The following is a 21,875-nucleotide window of genomic DNA, read 5'->3' as shown; positions in this document are numbered from 1 at the left end:
GTGTGTGGGGCTCGAGTTCTATTTTTAGCTCTCTGTGCAACATCTCTCCCACACTCCCTCTCTGGCCCCAACTCCCTGCCGTCCAGCCGCCTACTGGACGTCTCTGCCCAGATGTCCAACAGGCACCTCACATCCAGCGCGGCCAAACCTGGCTCGGGGCCTGTCTCTCGCTCCCCTGTTTCTCCCCAGCCTTCGTCATCCACCCACCTGCTCAAGCTCATCCTCTCTTGCTTTCCCACCCCATGTAATCCAGCCTGTCGGCTTCACTCCCAGGACGTACCCAGTGACGACCTCTAGCGCTACTACCGTGGTCCCAGCCACCGTCAGCTCTGACCTGGACGGCAACAGACGTCTCAGTGATCTCCCTGCCGCTACCTTCACCCCGGTCTTTAGTTCTGCTTATGGTTCTTGATTCCAACGATCAGCCTCTTTCTTTGGTTCAGGCGTTATCCATTCAAACAACACCTCTGTCATATTCTCTCCCTTCTCTCTTCCTAGAGCTCTAAAGTTTTTTGAGTAATCTCTACACCCAACGTGGGACTTGAACTCACGACCTGGAGATCAGGAGTTGCACATTCTACCTACTAAGCCAGCCAGCGTCCCTCTAGAGCTCTAACTGGTGTTAGACCTTCTCCATCTTCCATGACTCTTAACCTCTCTTGGAATTTTCCATCTGTGTCTCTGGGCTGCATTCCGATTAATTTCTTCAGTTCTACCTCCTGTTCACTAACTCTGCTTTGGCTCTATCTACCCTGCTGCTAAGCCAGACCACTTCAATAAATGTCTCCGTTTCTTTTTCAAACCTGCTTGCGCTTCTATTTTTAAGTTGTTTTCTTATTTATTGAAACATATAAATATATTTATTTTACATCATATATGAATATTCCAATTCAACTGTTACTTTCAGTTTCCCTTCTGCTGGTTCTCCCTCATGGTGTCGTGCAGCCTGTGTTTAGTGATTTTTGACTATATATGTTACTCATGTAACTTAGAGCTTCATCTGTGGTCAAGGCGGGTTTCTCCTGAAAAGGCCTGTTTGCTTCTGTGAGGCACTGGGCTACTACTAGCTTAACTCACTTTAAACTAAAGGTTGGCTTAAGAATTTGTAGACAACCCAGGTAGGGGAAAATCAGGCTGAAAACCAGCGTGTGGGCTATTCTGTGCCAAGGTTTGAAACAGGTAATTTTGCTTATAGTCCCCAAGGGGATTTATTTCTAGGTCACTCTCACTTTGAAGTGTGGTCTCTGGAGCCTCTCCTCAGACAAGCTTTGTATCCTGTTCCCAGAGGCTGCAGGGCCCCCAAACCAATATCTAGGTTCACCCTCCAAGCAAAATCTGGCTTTGGCCCTCTGCCCATCTCCCCAGGTGCCAGGTCCCTCTTAGCTTGTGGCCTGTACGCTCCTTATTCTCTCACTAACTCATGAATACATTGAAGAATACTTCCTTTCCTCTTTTATCCCACATTGTTAGGTTTCAGCGAGAGCATTAGTCAGGAATCTAGTCCACCATGTTGCCAGAAATACAAGTCGTACCTTCTCCCATACCAAGCTGAGTGATCTTCTAAAAATACAAAGCCAATCATGTCATGTGCCTACTTGAAACACACCAACTCCTCTCAGTTCAATTAGAATAAAATCCAAACACCCCCTACTCTGCCTCTTGTTCACTGCCCTCCAGCCACAGAGACTATCTCTTGGTTCCTTCAATACAGAAAGCTCATGCCTCAGTGCCTTTGCACTTGCTACTCCTTTCTCTTGGGACACTCTCCAACATTTTAAAATAACTATCTTCTCATCATTCCAGTCTCAATTACAAGTCACTTTCTTGAAGACACCCTCCCTGATGACTGTATCTAAGTAGCTTCTACCACCCCTCCCTGGAGCTGCCCCCCACTACCTAAATTTATTTTCTACACAGCATTTATCACTATCTGAACTCACCTTACTTTTTTATGTAGGTATTTGCTCTTTGGGTGTCCTCTCATGTAAGCTTCCTGTAAGATGTAAGTTTCCTGAGGGTGGGCACAGTAGTCCTTGCTTCTCCCTCCTACCTCCCCAAACCCATGAGGGTGCCCAGCACAGTGTGGGTACTCAAAAAATATTTGATGAATGACCTCCTGCCTCAGGATGATCACACAGGCTGACCCCAGTGCCTTTCACACCTTTCCCCTCTCCATAGCCAATGGCGCCTCCTCATCCAGGTCTCAGCCTGACTCCACTTCCTCTCGGAAGCTCTTCCTGATCCCCCAGACTAGGTCAGACGTCCAACTAAATGTCCTTATGGGCTCCTGTGCCCCACAGCATGGTTCCAAGAGGAACTGTACATTTCACCCTGCAATTATTCAATTAATGTTTACTTCCCACTCTGGACCATGAATGCTTGGGAAGACAATGACCATGTCCATTTCTGGTCACGACTATATTCCCAGCAATCAGCACTACACTTTGCACACAACAGATGCTCAACAGATGTTTGTTGAGCGAATGAATCAAGATGCAGAAGTTCCAGAAGGCTGTCGCCAACATAACTTACGGTTATCACCTCTTCTATACCAGGTATTAAAGGCCAGTTAATCAGAAGACACCCCGTTGGATATGTTGGGAGGTTGCATCACACTGCTGAGTCGGCTCAGTGAGATGAAAAGAGGGGCCAGGGGGCTGCCACCAGAATCGAAGCCTCGCATTATCCCCACATCCTGGCTGGGAGACCTTGGACAGGTGACACAATCTGACCCTCGAGCTTGGCTGGGCCTTGTCTATTTCATTCCAAACCCCACCCCACCTGGGTCCCCAGTGCCTCACCCAGCCACCAGGATGCGCGGGATGTCAGCAGCAAAGGCCTCGCCCATCTCCCGGCTGCCCACATTGGCGATGCAGTGCAGGGCCAGGCACATGAAGGTCGGGTTGCGGCTGGCCAGGTCGTTCTTGATGGCGTTGTTGATGAGCCGGATGAGCTCCGAGTTTGAGTTCACCAGAACCGAGATGAAAAGGTAACCCTGGGTGAGGAAGGAGGTGGGGGGGCTGGGAGCCTTGTGGTTAACTGGTCGTAGGCCCCAATCCTCCCACTCTGGAGTCTGTACTTCCAGCCCCCTCCTCCCTCAGACCCAGGAGTGCAGGCCCCCAGCCCTTCCTCCCCAGACTCACTATCTGCTTCTCCGTGTACTTGTTGGAGCTGAGCAGGTTCACAGCCTCCATGTGCCCAAAGTCAATGTCGTGGCCAAGCAGGAAGATGAACAGCAGTTTACACACATATTTTTTCTTACTGTAGCCATCCAAGGCTTTGTCCCCTAGGGCCAGAGGAAGGAGGAGAGGGGGGACAGAATGAGGAAGGATCATACCTCTAAGTCTCAAGTACCCCAGTTTCCAGACCCTTCTCCCTCAGACCCAGGAGTCTAGGCTCCCAGCCCCCTCCTCCCTGAGACCCAGGACTCCAGCCTACCTTTGAATTTAGAGCGGATATTGGCCAGTTCCTTGTTGATTCTCTTAATTTCTGCTTCCTTGCTCTTACCTGGGGAGGAGAAGGCAGGGAAGAGACAGTTGAACCGCCTGTGCTCTCTTTCCTTGGCAAGCCCCCACCCAGCTGGAAGGGCACACTCCCTCCACCTTGGGGCCCCGGGCCCTGGGGCTGAGCCCAAGCCTGGGCCCCATCTCTAGCTGGGAGGGTCACAGAGGTTAGAACCATGGCTCATCAGTCTTTCCAACCCAGAGGAGAAGCCTGGCACACACTATGGGGTGATTCCTGACTTGCTCCCTCCTTCCACCTGTCACTGTGGTCCCCGAACCACAGCTCTGGTTATGCCTCCACCACCAGCCCCCAGAACTGGCCTGGCAAGAAATATGTGACAAGGGAATGAATGAATGAATGAATGAATGAATGAATGAATGAATGACTAGCTCAGCTGCCATCCAGCTGTCCCCCAGGACTCTCGACATTCCCACTGAGCTCAGCATCTCCTGAAAATCTGCTCCAGTGTCATGAGGGTTCCACTGCGTCCCAGTCACCAGGCCAGACCCTTGGGTGCTAAGCTTGCCCCCTCTCTTCCTAGCCTTTCTTACATCCTTTGGTCCTCAGCCACCAGGCCCACAGACCCACTTCTTCCATTTCCTGGCTGCCAACCTCTCCCCAACTCGTCTGCGACACTTCTGACAAGATCCACTTATGGGATGGGTCTAGAGGGCTTTCCCTGACCCCACAGGCCAGGTCCTGCGCCCCCTGTGCTCCCTGATGCCCAGGCACCTCCGTCAGGGCAGTCTGAGTGGATGGTGACCAGGTCTCAGCCACCCTCACTGCTTGCTGTGTCCCTTTCCACGTCCCCCAGTTCCACTGGAGCCAGACTTCGCCATCTTGTCCTTGACTGGCTCACCCAGCTTGTCCAAACAGAACCCCTCGGGCTCCACCCCTTCACTCCAGCCGTCACCATGTCCTCTCGGCCTGACCTTCAGAATGCTGGGACCACCACTGTGACCTCCTCACCTGGACCCCATGCTTGCTCACCCACATCACTGCAGCGGCCCCCATTCTGACCTCCCCGCCTCCCTGCTGGGGGGAGTCCACCCCATGGCTACCCAGCCTCCTGGCCCTGCCCTGGCCACCCCACCAATGTCACCCCTCCCTACGTTATTGTGTGTTCCACCCCACACCCCCACCGCCTCTGCGGACACTCCACGTTCCTTCCTGTCTCAGGGAGGGGGCTCATACGTGCTGTCCCCTCTGCCTGGACCCATCTCTCAAGTGGGTCACGTGGGTCTCAGCTCTTGTCACCTCCTCCAAGAGGCCTTTTCTGACCAGTTCTTTCAAGCCAATGCCTTATACTTGTTTCCACTATTAAAAAAAAAAAAAAAAAAGTCCTCCCTGGTACACTCCACACCATGTAACTATTGTATTTATATTTACTGTCCAAACCTGGCTCCCACTTCAGACTGTGAGCATCACGAGGGAGCTTCTAGAACAGTGCCTGGTATACAGCAAGTACTTAATACATTTCTGGTCATCTGAAGGGCAGAGGCCTGCTCAGACCCATGGCCGTGTCATCTGCATCCCCGAGCCTGTGGCCTGGCACCTGGGAGGCTGTGTGCAATGAACGAATGAAGGAACAGGCAAGGGTATGAGCTCTCCTTTTTTTTTTTTTTTTTAAAAGATTTTATTTATTTATTTGACAGAGAGAGAGACAGCCAGCGAGAGAGGGAACACAAGCAGGGGGAGTGGGAGAGGAAGAAGCAGGCTCCTAGTGGAGAAGCCTGATGTGGGGCTCGATCCCAGAACGCCAGGATCACACCCTGAGCCGAAGGCAGACGCTTAACGACTGCGCCACCCAGGCGCCCCGAGAGCTCTCCTTGTCTTTAGAAATCCTGCCTCTCCTCCAACTCTCATCTTCCAGGGAAGCTGCCACAAGCTTCACTGCAGCTAGCACCTACTCCAGGAAGCCCTCTCTGATTAGCACCTCCTGACCGGAGTTAAATTTAAAAATACTCGGGGCGCCTGGGTGGCTCAGTTGGTTACCCGTCTGCCTTCAGTTCAGGTCATGATCTCCAGCCCCGCATCCCATTGCGCTCCCGAGCAGGGAGCCTGCTTCTCCCTCTCTCCCTCCTCCCCACTCGTGCTCTCTCTCTGTCAAATAAATAAATAAAATTCTTAAAAAAAAAAAAAAAGCAAATTTAAAAATACTGATTACATGTTGAAATGACAACATTTTGGTGTAAGATTATGTGAATATGTCAGTAAAATTAAATTTGCCAGTTTCTTTCTCTTTTTACAAACAATGTGCCTACTGTTAAAACCACACGTGCAGCCGGTGTCATCTCCAGCAGAGCACCTGCTGTGGGTGTCGGGGTCTGCCCCTGTCCCCCAGGCCACACAAGGAGCCCCTAGAGGACCGGGCCACCATCTGCCACTTTTCTGGGTAGCAACTCCATGTACCAAGGGCCTACCAAGTGCTAAGCTCGGAAAAGGCACGAAGACGTAAATAAGGGCCTTAAGAAGTCATCAGCTCTCCGTCCTCAGGAAGGGGGTGGAGGGCCCAGGGATGAGGGTGGGAAAGGGTCTCTGGGATCCAGGCAAGGAAGGGCCAATGCCTCAGGGATGAGCTTGAACTGGACTGTGTGGCCCCAGAGGTCACATGATCCTTCATTTATTAATGACACATTTCCCGAGCCCCGTGGGCCAGGCCTGAGTGGGGTGACACTGGGCACCCAGGACCCACGCCGACCTGGCACTTCTGATGTGTTCCCAGGGGTTCCCGGCCTGAGAGGGCACAGGCAATGAGCCCTGTCCCCACACCTGAGTGAGATGCACAGAGACAGAGGCTGCCTGAGGCTTCAGTGGTGGCAGCCAGGAGGGGACATTTGAGGAGGGCTCTGAAAGGTGAGGAGGGTTCAGGAGCAGTTCACTGGGTGAGGGCGGTGGCAGGGCAGCGCCTCCATCTGGGGGCTGGCCCAGGACAGGCAAGGGTGCGAGGCGGGCCCTGGGAACCACTGTGCACATTCTTTTTAAAAATTTTTTTTTAAAGATTTTATTTATTTATTTGACGGAGAGAGAGACGGCCAGCGAGAGAGGGAACACAAGCAGGGGGAGTGGGAGAGGAAGAAGCAGGCTCCCAGAAGAGCAGGGATTCCAACGCGGGGCTCAAACCCAGGACCCTGGGATCATGCCCTGAGCCAAAGACAGACACTTAACGACTGAGGCACCCAGGCGCCCCCAGTGTGCACATTCTATTCTATTCCTCAGGATGACCACAACTGCTTCAAGTGCTCGCCTTAAAACTATTCTGTAGGGACCAGGAAAAAAAAAAAAACCCTCTTTTATAAATTGACCATATATTACAAAGCACCGGCTTCGACTTCATCGCAGAGAGACAGGCATTTGAACAGCAATTGAATTTGAGGCTAGAGTACTCTCTGGACTTCACTTAAACCACTATTAAAAGCTTTGAGACGCAGACAAACTAACCCATGGTGTTGGATGATGGAGCCGTGGTTATCCTTGGGGGGAGGACAGGGGACCATGAGGCTGCACAAGGAGGGTGCTGGGGAGTCGGAGATGCCGCTTCTGCCTCTGGGGGCTGATTCTGAAACTGTGTTCAGTCAAGAAAGGTTCATCAAGCTTGACACTTACGATCCGTGGGCTTTTTTACACATTTACTACCTCCATATATGTACATATACTGACGTAAGTTATTATACTTGTATATTACATATAAATGTATGTTCATAGGGAAGTAATCAGCTATGCAAAAAACTGTACTAAGCAGATACGGACAATTTACGGGATATTTAGAGAATATACATATGTGTGTGTATATTTTGTCTTTAAAGATTCTTTAATTGTCCACACCTATTTGATATTCCTTCCCGCACAACTGATACACTTCGCTATAAAAAGGAACTCACAGGGGCGCCTGGGTGGCCCAGTTGGTGAAGCTTCTGCCTTCGGCTCAGGTTGTGACCCTGGGATCAAGCCCTGCCGGCAGGTTCCCTGCTCAGCGGGGAGTCTGCTTCTCCCTCTCCCTCTGCCGCTCCCCCCAGCCCCCTACTCTCTCAAATAAATAATCTTAAAAAAAAAAAATTCACAGAGAGAAGAAAGCACCAGGTTTCCAGAAGATAAGGGGCTGCAGCCTTGGAGGGAGGGCATCCCAGCAGAGGGCACATCTCTGCAGAGACCTAGAGGCAAGTAGTAGCCTGGGTACCCAGAGACAGCACATGGGTGCTACTGAGGGTAACATGTGGAAGAAAGGGGCTGAGGGCAGCTGGGACAGAACTGGGCTAATGGAAGGAACAAGTTTCCAGCACTCAGGGCCAGCCAGCGACAGGGGGATGAGCTCAGGAAGGCATGCAAGCGTGTCCGCGCATTTTAAGGGGATTTCTTATCCTCAAACATTCCCTAGGCCAGGCTCAGGGATGAGTCACACGAGCCCTGCGCTGGGGGAGCTCCTGGACTGGAAAGGAGGCTGACGGGGACAAGCGAGTACTTTGACACAGGCAAACATGATGGGGGCTGGGAAGCTGGAATCAGACCAGGGGAGGAAGTCTTCCTGGTACACATCTCCTGGGATTTGAGGATCAAAATTCAGAGCGGCACTGGACCAAGCAGAAATAAGGGGAAGTGTGCTCCAGGCCATGCAAAGGCCTGGAGGCTAGTACAGCAGGCAGGCCCAGACCTCCATGCCTCTTCTGGGTTCTCTCAGGGTGCTGGGGAGCCACGGGAGGCTGCAGGCCCCTTTTCTGCCAGCAGGTGTGGTTGTGAGGAGCGCGCGGGTGGAAAAGGGGGCTTGCTGCAGGTGAGGGCAAGGAATGGCTGAGCAACGACCTGCCCTGCCTTGGGGCTTCCGTCAGTGAGGGGAGATAAAGCCTTCCCGGCCGGGTGCTAAGCTGCAGCATCAGGTGGGTCTGTCTCTGCCACCAAAGGCACCCTAAAAACCCCGGCTCCTCTGCCCTGGAGGAACTGACATACTTTTATGGAGGTAGCAGGCAAGGGGGTCCAGTACCTCAGGGGAGACAGCTCCCATTTACAATACAAGGAACAAATGTTCCTCTCTACTAGGACCCCCGTGCTGTGTCTCCCACACGAGTCCCAACAGCCCAGAGTCCTCAAAGAGAGTTCTGGAAGCTGATGTGTGTTAACTCTGGACCACTATAAAATCCAGAACACGGTGGCCCTGCGCTGCCCAATGTGGGACCCACGGGTCACGTGGGGCCACTCGGCACCTGACATACGGTTGGCGCTACCAAGGGATGAAATTCGTATTTTCCATAAATTTAAAATTAAAAACCAATTCTCAATTCAGTCACCACAAGGTATGTTCGGAACAACCCGGGTACTTTGTGAATCTACTTTCTCAACTCCTCAGTTTTTCGAACTCGTAAATGCAGAGCAAGTGTTTCCCGTGAAAACGCGGCCTCACTGAGAAAGGCACATAAACTGTCTCGTGAATAATTTTGAAAACATTGGTTACACACTCAAATAATATGGTGAGCGTACTGGTGTAAATAAAATACATTAAAATTGATTTCCCCGGTTTTACTTTCATCATGCGGCTCCTGGAAAATTTAAGCTTCTGTATCCGGCTTGTTGGGTTAGATGGTGCTCGTGCTATCAAAGTCATCACCACCCCTGAGAGAGAAAATAGTCTCCTGGAACAACCAGCTGCAAACGAACGCAGCTGCAAAGACCATCCCTGAGCCACGGTGGCCGGCCACGTTACGGGTTAAGGGAAGGGTGTCCGTCAGAATGCAGCACCCCCAGGGCAGGGATGTGTGGCTGCTTCATTCCCAGGGGGCATCCCCGGAGGTCAGAATAGTCCTGGCACAGGAAAGGTGTTGAATGCAGATTGTGGACTGGGTGCACTAGATGCCACAGAATGGGGTGAGGCCAGGCCTGGGGCTGTCTGCCTTCAGCATCTGGCGGACCCTCCCAACCTAAAGACCGATTCTTAAAGTGCAGGGCCTGGGGCAGGGTGGGCGGCCCCCAGCGGCACACTAATGTTGGAGTACCAAAGTGAGACTCATTCTTTCTGGTCTCTCCACAGTGGCCAGAGGGATCCTGTCCCTTCTGTGTTCCAAATCCCTCCATGGCTCCCATCTGGCTCAGACTAAAAGCGAAGTCCTCACTGTCATCCTCCGGGCCCTACAGATCCACTAGTTCCCTCTCTGACCACAACTCCTACCCTCCCCACCATCAGCGGCCTCCTCTTCCTGCTCCTCCTCCTCCTCGAATTCCTCCTACCACAGTCCTGCCTCAGGGCCTTTGCACAGGCTGCCAAGAATGTCCTCCTCCAGATTTATGCAGGCCTAATTCACCCACCAAATTTGATTCTTTGCTCCAATGTCACCTTTTCAGCAAGAGACTCTCTGACCAGCTTACAGAAGAGCACTCTCCCTAACTTTGTCCCTATACCCCCTCCCTGCTTTATTTCCTCTCAACCCCCCGCCCCAGCCCCACCACCTGTCTGTACACCTGAATACTATATTTGTGTACTGATCTGTTTCCCCTTGGAATATGAGCACCACGGAGAGGGACTTTTGTTCACTGTTGCAATCCCATGACTTCGAGCAGTGTCTAGCACTCAATCGGGGCTCAGTAAAGACTGGTTTGTTTGCTCATTCATTCATTCATTCATTCACTTATTCTTCCAACTAGCAAATGTCTCCTGAGGACTCCCATGGGCTAGGTCCCATAGTCGGCAGACCTGGGGCCCCAGGGAGGGATCAGAACAGGGCCTGTGCTCACGGGCCTGGGGGAGAAGTCACAAAAGGAAGGGGTCACAATCTGGAGTAGGACGCACCCTAATGGAGGAGTTCAGGGCACTGTGGCAACCCAGCATCCCCCTTCCCATTCCTCGCAAACTCTCCTCAGGCCTGTAGGTAGTTGGGGCCCTACAGAGGAGACAGCCCAGCCTGGGCCCTGGAAGCTTCCGGTCAGATTCAGTGATTGGGAGGCAGATTCCCACTCAAGACAGTCCAGGGCCATGCCCTCAGGCTGGGCCCAGCCCAAACCTGTCCCGTTCTTATCTGCAGAATTTGCCCTTCCTTGCCCTCCTTCTCAAAAGCCTGCCTTTCACCTCCTTCTACAGTCTTCCCCCTGAACTCCACTATGCCTTCAGATTCTCCAGCAGGATGGCTCCACATCCCTCCCCTTCCTCCACCTGCTCATGTCTGAGCGCTGGCTCACCCACATCCTTCAGGCCTTCTTTTCCCTCACTCCGGCTTGAAACCCTCCCTGGTGGCCTCTGCCCACCTGCCCAACATTAGATCCCTTCCCATCCTCCAGGACTCCTGTTTCCGCTGGGCCTCAGGACCTTTGCATGGCTGTCCCTCTGCCTTCACAGCTCTTCCCCACCTCCCTTGGCCTGGCAAACTCCGCCACGTTGTCTGAGTAACACAACCAGACAGAGTCTTCATTCTCACAACACTGTGGCCCTCTCTCTCACTGGACTTCGGACAGCTACAATTTTTTCCACTTACAACAAAAAATTGAGATACAATTCACATACCATCAAGTTCACCGTTCTAAAGTGTGCAATTCAGTGGTCTTTGGTATATCCACAGTCTCGTGCAACAATCACCACGATCTATTTCCAGAACATTCTCATCACCCCAAAAAGAAACCCAACACTCTCTGGCTGTCCCTCCACATTCCACCACCCCCTACCCGGCCCTAGGTGGCCACTAATCTACTTTCTATCGCTATGGATTTGCCTGTTCTGGACACCTCATACAAACAAGATCATATATGTGGGCTTCTGTGTCTGGCTTCTTACACTTAGAACAAGGTTTTCACCACAGTTCATCCATGTTGTAGTATGTGTCATTCCTTTTTTTTTTTTTTCATTTGAGAGAGAGTGAGCGAGCGAGAGAGAGCACAAGCAGGGGGAGGAGCTGAGGGAGAGGGAGAAGCAGACTCCCACTGAGCAGGGAAACCGACCCAGGACTCAGGGATCATGACCTGAGCCAAAGGCAGATGCTTAACCAATTTGAGCCACCCAGCCGCTAGACCCGGCCTTTTTTTAAAAGATTTTATTTATTTATTTGAGAGAGAGAGACAGACAGAGCACAAGTGGGGGCAGGGCAGAGGGAGAGGGAGAAGCAGACTCCCTGCTGAGCAAGGAGCAACACATGGGACTGTATCCCAGGACCCTGGATCATGACCTGATCCGCAGGCAGACGCTTAACCAACTAAGCCACCCAGGCGCCCCATGTGTGTCATTCTTTTTAATGGCTTGATAATATTCCATTGCATGGTGGACCCCATTTTGTACATCCACTCATCCAATGATGGACACCTGGGTTGCTTGCTTCCATTTTGGGGCTATGGTGACGAGCCCTACTATGAACATCTGTATACATGTGTTTGTGAGGAGGACGGCTACGGTTTTTATGCAGCACCTGTCTCCCTCATGGGGGCTGGGAGCTTCACAGGGACACAGACAGATCTGTCCTGTTCGCCACTGTGTCCCCAGGGCCCTCCATAAGGTTTGAAACACATCAGCCATTTGACATTTACTTGATGAGAAGGCGAAGAACAAGAGGAATCGTGATTCTCTAGCCCCAATTTACATGGCCAAATTACTTCTACTGGCCCCAAGTCAGAGTCTCCCCTCTAGGGTCCTTCAGTGACACTGACCTGTTTTCTCTTTCCTTCCCCACCCCCACCATCCAATCCCCTTGTAAATCCTTCAAAATTTGTCCCCAAACCAACCACTTCTCACCATTCCCTTCTCACCCCAGTCAAGCCAACACCATCTTTCACCTGGATGCCTGCAGCAGCCCCTAATTATCTGCCTACTTCCGCCACTACCTTCTGAGTCTGTTCCCTTCATGGCAGCAGAGGAATTATTTCAAGACATCAATCAGCTCATGTCCCTCCTGTACTCTAAAGCTTCCTGCCGCTCTTGTTTCACCCAGAGAAAGGCCAGAGTCTCTCTAAGGCCCACAAAGCCCTCCACGATCCCTGTTCCCTTTCTGTCCTCATCTCCTGCCCCTCAGCTCCAGCCACACGGGTCTCCTCGCTCTTACCGGAACACATGCCAAACATGCTGCAACCCCAGGGCCTTTGAACGTACCATTTCTCTGCCTGGACTGTCCCTTCCGTCCAAAATCTGCAGGGCCCGTTCCCTCACTTCACTCAAAAATCTACTCACATGTCACCTCTTTGGTGAGGCCTACCCAAGCACCCTCTCAATCCCGGTACCTCCTCCTCTTTCCTTCTTTCCTTTCTGTCACACTACCAGTCACCCTCTGACATGGTATCATGTATTGCAGTTCTGTGTTTATTTTCTATGTCCCTTATGGTTGGGTGCTCCCAAGCCAGGGATTCTTGTTCACTGTTGTAGCCCAGTCCCAGGCACAGTATCAAAAAGTATTTGTTGAATGAACGGATGAATGAACCTTCAGAGACAAGATGCTATTATCAGGGGAGTTTACAGACAAGAAAACTGAGCCTCCGGGGTGTCTGGGTAGCACAGTCGGTTGAGCGGCCAACTCCTGATTTCTGATATCCATTCAGGTCGTGACCTCAGGGTTGTAAGATTGAGTCGCAGGTCGGGCTCTGCACTCAGTGCAGAGTCGGCTTGAGATTCTCTCTCTCCCTCTGCCCCTCCCACTTGTGATCTCTCTCTCTCTAAGATAAATAAATAAATCTTAAAAAAAGAAAGAAAAGAAAAGAAAACAAAACTGAGCCTCAGAGAGGTTAAATGACTCACCGAGAGTCACATCACTTCACATCACTGGTAGGCATCAGGGGCAATGCACACCTACTCCTAACTGCTGGCCCACCACCTAATCCACAGCCCCTCCTTGCTCACCTCTTTCCATAACAACCATAACATCTCTCCTCCACCTGACACCCAACAGCTTCCACCCCTCTCGTTCAGTGAGCATCTACTATGTGCCAGGTCCTTTCATACCTACTAAATTCTAAGATAATCTCTGGGCATCTAACAGAGGCCAATCGTCAGATCCACCGAATGACAAAAACAACAGCCAAGACCGTCCAGTGCCTGGAATGTGCAAAAGGCCTCAGTCACATACATTATCACAACAACCTCATCAGGAAGGTGCAAATCAGCAGTCCCTCCTGACAGATGAGGAAATCAAGAGGTGAAGTCCCCCATCCAAGGTCACATGGCTAGGGAGTGACAGCCCCCAAACTCAAACCCAGGTCTGGCTGACCCTAGAGCCCATGCGGATATAGCCTCTGAAGCTCTTGGCAGCTCCAAACACCAACACCCACTCCCAGGAGTTGGGAGCTGACTTGGCGCCAGGTCTCTCCTCGTCACGACAATCCTTCCTGCTGATGATCACTGTCACCATATTGATGTGGTCAGATGGGAGAGGGCTCAAGATTCGGGACTGGCCTGCTTCCTGACCTTTGACTTCTCTCTGGGACCAGGCTTCCCCCAACCCCCAGCTTTCCAGATCTCTTCCCCGCAAATTCCTAAGGCTCCCTGGGCCCTTCTTTGAGCTCTGGGCTCTCCCCCTTCTGGCACATTCCCCAAACCCCCACTTTATAATATCTTCTTCTTTCCAGGCCCCTAGCTTCCTATCTCAGGTTTTCCCAAGACCCTCCAATTGCAGCACCTCTCCTCTATATTCTTGATCCCTCCTCTTCCCTTAGTGACCCTCCTAGCCCCCTCTCCACTGCCCTCCATGTCTCCTAAGCCATCCTCCATCCTGGAGCCCCTCTATCCCTCATCAGGGTCCCACTATAGTCCCCCACCTTCCCATCTCTCCTCCCCAACCCCCTGGGACTTTCTATTACTCCCAGGCCCTCTCTGTGCACTAGCCAGGAGCCTCAGTGACCTACCTAGCCCCTTCCCCTCTCTGACACCCCCTCAGCCAGGCCCTCAAAGCCCGGCCGCATTATGCTTCCTGTGTTTTACGCTCTCCCGGTCCCCTCTGGCCCTCTCCCACTCTATCGCTCCACAGGGTACCCCCCCACCCATGCACCTCCTTCCGTTTCTGTCGATATCAGGGATTTCTCTAACCTCGTCGCTAATAGGTTCCCCAAGCCTTTCTATCATTTGTAGGGGACACCTCTATGTCCCCAGCCCTGGGACCGTACTAGCCTCCTCTCCTTTAAGACCCTCCCGGACGCCTTTAGCCACTCCGTGTCGTCACCTCAAGAGGCACTCTATGACACCCTAAGTCCTTCCATTCCCCCCACCCTAAAGTTCCCCCCGGGGCCTCTCTATCCTCTCCCTCTACGACCGAAATGGCTTTCTATGCCCCGGGCCCCTCTGTAATCCCCGAGCCCCTCAATTCCACGCTCCCCCTCCCTCCAGTGTCCCCCGGCCGCGCTCTCACAGTTCCGGATGTCGGAGATGAACACCGCGAGCCCCCGCATCCCATCGCCCTTGGAGACGGCCGGCATGATGGCGGTGGTGTCGGCTCCAGGCCTGGCCGGGCAGGGCACAGCGCAGCGGGGGCTGGCAAGCGGGGACCCGGAGGAAAGGACCCCAAGCGGCGCCGAGGAGGCGAGCCGGCCGGGGGGGAGGGCTGGCTGGCGGGCAGGCGGGCGGCAGGCCGCGTCTCCGCCCCCGGCCCCTCCCCTCCCGTCCGCCGTCCTGAGCTATCAGCCTCCCATTGGCTCAGATTACTGCCGCTCAGACTCGGGCTCATCCTCCGCTTCTTCTCTCATTGGCCCCTGGACAAAGGCACGCTGCTACGATTGGCCCAGTGGCCCGCTATTTCCGTTCGCAGGAAGGTGGGGGGAAGGGGCGTTGCCCGAGGGACGGGAGGAGTTCGGTTACGTGCGGTGGGACCGCCCCCTCCGTGAGGCCGGGTCCGATGCTGATTGGATCCCGCGAAGGGCGGGATTGGCATGAAGGAAGGCGGAGGAGTGGGCTCGGGGAGGTGGGACTTGCGTTGATCATGGCCAATGAGCTGGTAGATCGCCCACGCAGGCGCCGCGGATTCGCCAGGCTGCCCTATTCCCGCCCCCGACTGGGCGGTTGTGGGGGCGGGAGAAGGGCGATCATAGGTAGAGAAGGAAGGAGAACGGGGGTTGTCACTCAGCTGGGCTAGGATAGGTGGAGCGTTCCCTGCAATTCCCTGCTGCAGAGAAGTGGTTGGGAGGGGCAAGAAAATGTGAGGTGTTTACTGCGCAAGCGTCCCCCTGTTTCCCTTTCTCCCTCCGCTCGTCTACCCCCGACTCCTTAAATCTTCTTCCAGGAAGTCTTCCCTTACCCCTCCCCCTCCCTTGTCTAGTGGCCGAGATGTCGAAACCTAATTTCTCAGAACCGACGAAACAGTAATTTAAATCTAGCCCCATTAGGCAGACCTTAAACCTGAGGTCCAGAGAGGTTGCATGACTTGCCCAAGGTCACACAGCTCAGAATGACAGAGCGGGGATTTAAACTATATTTTGGTTTTTAACCACTTTCCAATATACAATGCTTTTTTTTTTTTTTTTTTTTTTTTTTTTTGGCAACCATAACGCCAAATCAAAATCGTGAATCTCTCCTCCACCAAACTTGGAGTTCCTCCCGAGCAAGAATGGGACCTGGTACTGAAGAACGCTGATTCTTGATGAATCCGGTTGGTTTGGCCCGACTACCACCCTTTGGCACCCCGAGACCCTCTTTGACGGACTGATTTTGGGGACGGCAAAGCATTAGGAACTACGATTCCGCGGGCTATTGAGAAATCTGGGGCAAAGGGAACTTGAAGAGTCCATTTCTGTCAGTTAGAGGAACTAAATCCCACATCACTTTTCTAATCTCAGACGTCTAATATTCTTGGACAGACCCTTGAAGGAGCGTCCTACATCCTGTAAACTTCCACTCTGAATGGCCGGGGTGGGGGTGGGGGTGGGATGGGGACCAGGACAAGAGCCGGGGCATCTTCCAGGTTTAATAAGATCGATCCATTTGGGTTTCCAGGAATGGGTCTTGGGAACATCATTCTGGGTTCTAGGAGGAAGGACATGCTTAGCTGTTTTTGTGACCGGGACAGTCCATTCCTAATATGGGTTGGGGGTGCTGTCTGCCCCTCAAGAACAGACAGCAGCCCTGTTAAAAACAACAAACAATATGGGGCGCCTGGGTGGCACAGCGGTTAAGCGTCTGCCTTGGGCTCAGGGCGTGATCCTGGCGTTCTGGGATGGAGCCCCACATCAGGCTCCTCCGCTATGAGCCTGCTTCTTCCTCTCCCACTCCCCCTGCTTGTGTTCCCTCTCTTGCTGGCTGTCTCTCTCTGTTGAATAAATAAATAAAATCTTAAAAAAAAAAAAACACACACAATAGGAATGTCAGTTGGAAAAAGTCCTTTTCATGGAAAGATACATTAAGCATTGCAAGGACTGGACTCATGACATGGGGAAGAAACACTTTCTCCCTAAGGATAATACTTTTAAAAATGTATATTAGTAATGGGGTTCGAACTTGTCCTCTTTTTGAGGGATGTGAAGAGAGACATGGAGAGTCCCAAGAACAGGAAAAGTGTGTCTAAGTGTGTCTTCCCTCCCTCAACTTTCCATCTCACTGTCACCTGCCACCTTTCACCCTTCACCCAGAGCCACCTGGGGCCAGATGGAGTTAACTCTGGTTTGTCAGTGTGTGGGGAAGGATGTGCTGAAATAAGGTCCTGTCATAGATAGGTGGGGGAACTCAGTCTTCCCTCCACACACACCAAACTCCAGAGCCCAGGAAGTAGCCAAAACTTAATTGTTAACACTAGGCCTAAAGCAAAGTTCTTTTTTTTTTTTTTTAAGATTTTATTTATTTATTCGACAGAGATAGAGACAGCCAGTGAGAGAGGGAACACAAACAGGGGGAGTGGGAGAGGAAGAAGCAGGCTCATAGCAGAGGAGCCTGATGTGGGGCTCGATCCCACAACGCTGGGATCACTGAGCCCAAGGCAGACGGCTTAACCGCTGTGCCACCCAGGCGCCCCCCTAAAGCAGAGTTCTAATAGGGAGTCAGATTGGGAAGGCCGATTTAACCGTCTGGAAAACCTGGCATTGTTTAATCCTGTGTGGGCGCAGACATGGACCCCGCCCCCATACCCCCAAGGAACTCATGTGTTAAGCCCTGTTGAATTACAGCAGAACTTACAAATAGAAATACAGTGGGAGCCACATATATAATTTTCTATTTACTCCAGCCACATTTTTTAGAAAAGTTTTCCAAAAGGTGAAATTAATTTAATAATACATCATTTTAATAATATATTGTACTTAACCTAATATACCCAAATATTATCATTGCAACATATTTGCCATTCTAGTTTTCCTAAGTTGTTTTTTTTATTTTAAGATTTTATTTTATTTATTTTTTTTTTTAAAAAGGTTTTATTTATTTATTTGACAGAGATAGAGACAGCCAGCGAGAGAGGGAACACAAGCAGGGGGAGTGGGAGAGGAAGAAGCAGGCTCATAGCGGAGGAGCCTGATGTGGGGCTCGATCCCGGAACGCCGGGATCACGCCCTGAGCCGAAGGCAGGCGCTTAACCGCTGTGCCACCCAGGCGCCCCTATTTTAAGATTTTAATTATTTATTTGTCAGAGAGAGAGCACAAGCAGGGGGAGCTGCAGGCAGAGGGAGAAGCAGGCTCCCTACTGAGCAAGGAGCCTAACGCGGGATTCGATCCCAGACCCCGGGATCATGACCTGAGCCAAAGGAAGACGCTTAACCAACTGAGCCCCCCAGGCATCCCTAATTTTCCTAATTCTTAGAAGTCTGTGTTTTCTACTTACAGCACATCTTGGTTGAGACTCACCACATTGCAGGCACTCAGTAGCCGCAGGCCATTGATCATGGCTGTGAACTTGGACAGCATAGAATTACAGGACCATAAAAAAAAATTAAAAACAACTACAGGGCTGATTTGAGCAAGATCATGATAGGGCTCAGGGGCTCAGAAGCTTACCCACTGTTAGGTTTTAAGACCAGACTATGAACAAGTCCACATTTGGGGGGTCTAATGAGCATTGAGCAGACCCTTTTTGGCTTTAAGATGGAGCATTAAGAGGAAACACCAGGAGCCCCTCAAGGATCTCATGGACTGAACCAGCAAGAGCTTCTAAGAATCTGGCCTCAGCAAACCAACTCTTGATTTTCTCCAGAAAAACTGGATTCATCCCCAGCCTTCCCATTTGGGCAAATGGGCCCTCCATCAATCTCCCGGGCACTCTTGCCAGAAACTCCCCTTCCTGTCCCTCCACCCCAAACTAAGGGTAGAACACAGCTGAAGTCAGCCACCTCCTTCTGTCGCCACTGTCTCACCCCATGCAGTCCATCACCATCATCTCTTACCTGGAATCTTGCAGTGATATTCCTCAGGGCTCTCCCTGCCTCCAACCTGGCCACGCACAGTGCATCCCCACACACACCAGGGCACTTTTTACAACATTAATCAGCTGTGTGCTTCCCCATCATAAATGCTCCAGCCACATTGGCCTTCTCTTGGCCATTCAGACCCTCCAGACCCATTCCTACACCCCCCAACCCCTGCCTCCCCCAGCCTCAGATCTCAGCTCAAGAGAGAACTGCTGGATGTAGGGGATTAAAGTAACTACTCCCTATCATATTTGAACACATTATGCAGCATTCGAAAAAGTCTGTTACGGGGGCACCTGGGTGGCTCAGTTGGTTAAGTGTCCAACTCTTTATTTCAGCTCAGAGCATGATCTCAGGGTCATGAGATCGAAACCCCCTTGGGTTCCACGCTGTGCATGGAGTCTGCTTAAGATTCTCTCTCTCCCTCTGCCCCTGCCCCCATGCACGTGCTCTCTCTCACTCTCTAAGGAAAAAGTCTATTACAGAAAATTTCAAATATCCCCCAAAGTGGGAAGGAATAATGCACCCTCATAGAGCCAGCTCCAACAATTCTCAACCTATGACCTCGACTGTTTCAACTGTAACCCCTCCATTTCACTTCCTCACCCCCCCATTGGATTATTATTAAGGATTTTTTAAAAAAGACTTTTTAATTTATTTATTTGAGAGAGAGAGCCTGAGTGAGAGGCAGATGGGGAAGCAGACTCCCCGCTGAGCAGGGAGCCCGATTTGGGGCTTGATCCCAGGACCCTGGGATCATGACCTGAGCTGAAGACAGATGCTCAACTGACTGAGCCACCAGGTGCCCCAAGGATTTTATTTTTAAGTAATCTCTACACCCAATGTGGGGCTTGAACTCACAATCCCAAGATCAAGAGTCACATGCTGCACCAACTGAGCCCGCCAGGCATCCCCCCTACTGGATTATTTTAAAGCAAGCTGTCCTCGGGGCGCCTGGGTGGCACAGCGGTTAAGCGTCTGCCTTGGGCTCAGGGCGTGATCCCGGCGTTGTGGGATCGAGCCCCACATCATGCTCCTCTGCTATGAGCCTGCTTCTTCCTCTCCCACTCCCCCTGCTTGAGTTCCCTCTCTTGCTGGCTGTCTCTATCTCTGTTAAATAAATAAAATCTTTAAAAAAAAAAGCAAGCTGTCCTCATCAGACCATTTCATGCCAAGTTTCTACCCCAACATTTTATTATGAAAATTTCTAAATATTCAGAGAGTTGAAACAACTGTACAGTGGACATACATATAGATAGCCTCCCTCTCGACCTCCATTCCATTATTAACGTCATACACCACTTGATCCAGCCCCTATTTCTCCATCTGGCCTTCCCTCCCTCCTTCCATCAATCCATTTTGTGTTTTGACGCATACAAAGTATAAGTTTCAGACACCAACACAGTTCATCTCTGTTGTGGGTTGAGTTGTGTCCTGACATCATCCTGTGTCCATGCTGAAGTCCTAACCCGCAGGACCTGTGAATCTGACTATTTGGAAATAGGGTCCTTGCAGATTATCAAGAATGAGGTCATTTGAGTGGGCCCTAATCCAACATGACCGTGTCCTTATTTTTTTTCTTAAGTTAATTTATTCATTCATTTATTTGATCTACACCCAACATAGGGCTCAAACTCATGGCCCTGAGATCAAGAGTCACACGCTCCTCTGATTGAGCCAGCCAGGCACCATGACCGTGTCCTTTTTTTTTTTTTTTTTTTTAAGATTTTATGTATTTATCTGAGAGAGAGAGAGAGAGCATGCACACGAGCGGGGTGAGGGGCAGAGGAAGAAGCACACTCCGTGCTGAGCAGGGAGCCCAACGTGGACCTCAATCCCAAGACCCTGAAATCATGACCTGAATCGAAGTCAAACACTTAATTTACTGAACGACCCAGGCACCCCCATGGTCATGTCCTTAAAATGGGGGGAGCTGGGATGCAGAGAGAGACATATACAGAGAGAAAACAGGTGAAGACACAGGAGATTAGCATCGACAGGCCACATCATGCCTGGGCTACCAGAAGCAAGGAGAGAGGCTTGGAACAGACCCTCCCTCACAGCCTGCGGACACCCTGATCTTGGACTCCTGGTCTCCGGAACCGGGAGACTACAAATGTCTGTTGTTTAAGCCACCTCAGTCTGTGGGACTTTGTTACGGCAGCCCCAGAAACTGCTATAACCCCAAATCCTTCAAAATGCCTATCACTGACTATAGTTCAATGTCTGTTTAGTTTCTTTTTTTTAATAGGCAAGAGCCACACGCAATAAAAGTCTCACATCCCAAGTGCGCAAATCGATGGGCTTCCACGAGCACAGGCACCACCATCCCCTGGGGTTGATTCTCCTTATGTCACTTTCTGACATCTGGTATTTTGGTTTGTTTCTGTTGTTGCCTCCCTGCTCCCCCACCCCCAACCCAAAATATTGGATCCTCCAGCACTGGAACTCAATCCTCATTCACCATGGTCTCCCAGATCCCAGAAGGTGTCAAGTCAAGGGTACTCCATGAAGAATCAAGTCTGAATGGGGGGATGGGGGCTGGGTGACCCCACAGTCTCAGGGGAAGGGAAGTTGAACCCCTCCCAAGAACCAGTGGACCCATCCATTTTAAGTTCCGGACTAGAATGAATAAATCCATTGCAATTCTAGTGGAAGGGATGTATTCGGTAGAACTAGAAGGTGTTCGGGGCGCCTGGTTGGCTCAGTAGGTTAAGTGTCTGCCTTTGGCTCAGGTCATAATCCCAGGGTCCTGGGATCAAGCCCCATGTCGGGCTGTCTGCTCAGTGGGGAGCCTGCTTCTCCCTCTGCCTGCCACTCCCCCTGCTTGTGCTCTTGCGCGCTCTCTCTCTCTCTCTCTCTCTCGGTCAAATAAATAAATAAAATATTAAAAAAAAAAAAGAACTAGAAGGTGTTCACAGAAACCCCTGTGGGAATGTGCTGGCCAATACCTTTCTCTACTCCTATGCCCCCCCCCTTATTGGGGTGCAGTGGTTGGGTCCTTTATGAGGCAGGCTGTGGGGACAGGGACTTTGAGGGTCCCTGGCCAGAGTAGGTGGAGAGTCTCAGAGGAAGGAGCCCCTGGGAGCAGGGCCCCCCCACACGCC

General features: G+C 51.5%; 1 protein-coding gene across 2 annotated transcripts in view; it reads right to left on the bottom strand.

Moving 5' to 3' along the window:
* The window catches only part of AP2A1 (adaptor related protein complex 2 subunit alpha 1), a 30,646-nt gene extending 15,621 nt beyond the window's left edge, over window positions 1–15,025 (bottom strand). For both annotated transcript variants that reach the window (XM_057314556.1, XM_057314557.1), the window contains exons 1-4: window positions 14,796–15,025; window positions 3,439–3,507; window positions 3,144–3,286; window positions 2,802–2,995 (exon numbers count right to left, since the gene is read on the bottom strand). In XM_057314556.1, the coding sequence (XP_057170539.1) occupies window positions 2,802–2,995; window positions 3,144–3,286; window positions 3,439–3,507; window positions 14,796–14,862 (473 nt within the window). In that variant the 5' untranslated portion in view covers window positions 14,863–15,025. The remainder of the gene's footprint in view (window positions 1–2,801; window positions 2,996–3,143; window positions 3,287–3,438; window positions 3,508–14,795) is intronic.
* Window positions 15,026–21,875: the final 6,850 nt, after the last annotated feature.

Source organism: Ursus arctos, unplaced genomic scaffold (assembly GCF_023065955.2).
Source record: "Ursus arctos isolate Adak ecotype North America unplaced genomic scaffold, UrsArc2.0 scaffold_19, whole genome shotgun sequence".
Classification (NCBI taxonomy): domain Eukaryota; kingdom Metazoa; phylum Chordata; class Mammalia; order Carnivora; family Ursidae; genus Ursus; species Ursus arctos.
This window is presented reverse-complemented; position numbering and strand designations above follow the sequence as displayed.